The 1,573-nt window shown below is 59.6% G+C and overlaps 1 protein-coding gene across 1 annotated transcript in view; it reads left to right on the forward strand.

The window, feature by feature from the left end:
• ANKRD33B (ankyrin repeat domain 33B) overlaps positions 1–1,095 on the forward strand; it is an 85,851-nt gene extending 84,756 nt beyond the window's left edge. Inside the window, exon 4 of the mRNA XM_007456444.1 lies at positions 263–1,095. Within this exon, the coding sequence (XP_007456506.1) occupies positions 263–1,095 (833 nt within the window). The remainder of the gene's footprint in view (positions 1–262) is intronic.
• Positions 1,096–1,573: the final 478 nt, after the last annotated feature.

Consider the following 1,573-nt stretch of genomic DNA (forward strand, 5'->3'; position numbering starts at 1 on the left):
TGGCTCCGACACGGGAGAGGCCACAACAGTGAGAGGCCCGCGTACCGAAAAAAAAAAAAAAAGGTCGGTTGTGTTACAATAGTAAACGCAAGAGGTGACGGTCAGGTGTGGGTTCATCCAGGTGGCCCAGCTCCAGGGTGGAGTGTGTTAGAAGGTTTTGGAAGTTTCGCCTTTGATCCATTTCCTGTCTTTTCGTTTTCTGCCTGTGGAAGGGAGGTCTTGTTGCACCCACCCATTCCTGTTTCTACTTTGCGGTTTTCAGGGGCAGATGTCCACGCCAGGGACCCTCACCGCGGGATGTCGTCCCAGGAGTGGGCTACTTACACGGGACGGTTTGAAGCGGTCCACGTTATCCAGAGGCTGCTGGAGCGACCCTGCCCAGAGCAGTTTGGGGAAAAGTACAAGCCAGAGCTGCCGCTGGCCTCCGAGGCGGGTCCGAAGCCTGCGGGCTCCAAGAACTGCTTGCAGAGGCTCACCGAGTTTGCGCGGTCCATGCTGACCTCCCGCTTGCGCCAAGGCCTGGAGGATGGGGGCGTCCTGGACCACATGGTCAGGATGACCACGAGCCTCTACAGCCCGGCCGTGGCTGTCGTCTGCCAGACCATGTGCCCTGAGAACCCCCCCTGTGTGGGGAAAAGGCGACTGGCGGTGCAGGAAATCCTGGCGGCACGAGGGCAGCCGGACACGCAAGCCCAAGAGAGGGACAAAGCGGAGGGCGCCGAGCAGCGATTCCGGACCTCCCAGGCCGCGGGGGTCTCCAGAGAGGGGGCCCCCAGAGCCAGCTCCACGTCTTCTTCCCAGCTGCCAGCTGCCCCGCGGAAGGCCAGCCTCCTGTCCTTGCAGCTGCTGCGGCGGAGCAGCGTGCGGCCGGGCGTGGTCATCCCCAAGGTGCGCATCAGCAAGGCGCCCGCGCCCGCCTTCCAGCCCGAGCGGGCGGCGAAGGGCAGCACCAAGGACAGCACCCACCTGCAGCTCCCCAAGTGGCGGTACAAGGAGGCCAAGGAGGAAAGAAGGAAGGCGGAAGAGGCAGAGAAGCAGCGGCTGGCCACGGCACACAAGGAGAAGCGGGGGCCGTCCTGGAGGAAAAGGACGTGAGGGGGGGGGGGGTCTGGGGCGGGGGCGGGAGGAAGGACGCAGAACCCAGCCAGGGATGAGATGCTGCCCGGAGCCCCAGAGGAGGTGGCGGGGAGACTGGGTGGGCTCCTCCCTGGGAAGGAAGCACCTCCGCCCGGCCCTTGCCTTTTACGCACCACACGTCCCCGTGCCCGCAGGTTCTTTCGGCCCGAGAAAACGTTTGTGTTTGTTCAGGCTGCACCCAAGAGTGAATTGGGCATAGCACTAATCGATTTGCCTAAAACCAGTTCCCCTAGCAGTCAGTACATTTAGTGGGCGTTTTACCTAAAAGTTTATCTTTAGAACCTCAGTTAAGAAATTTTTAAGACCAATTTGTCAGAAGGGCATTTTCTATATAATTCTGTATTTTTAATCACAATCAAATGTGCAGCACTTTACCAGCCCCATACGAAGATGGGGCTCTTTGTACTTAGGATGGTTTTAATGCATTTGTCTGAAG

Source organism: Lipotes vexillifer, unplaced genomic scaffold, assembly GCF_000442215.2.
Source record: "Lipotes vexillifer unplaced genomic scaffold, Lipotes_vexillifer_v1.1 scaffold458, whole genome shotgun sequence".
Classification (NCBI taxonomy): domain Eukaryota; kingdom Metazoa; phylum Chordata; class Mammalia; order Artiodactyla; family Lipotidae; genus Lipotes; species Lipotes vexillifer.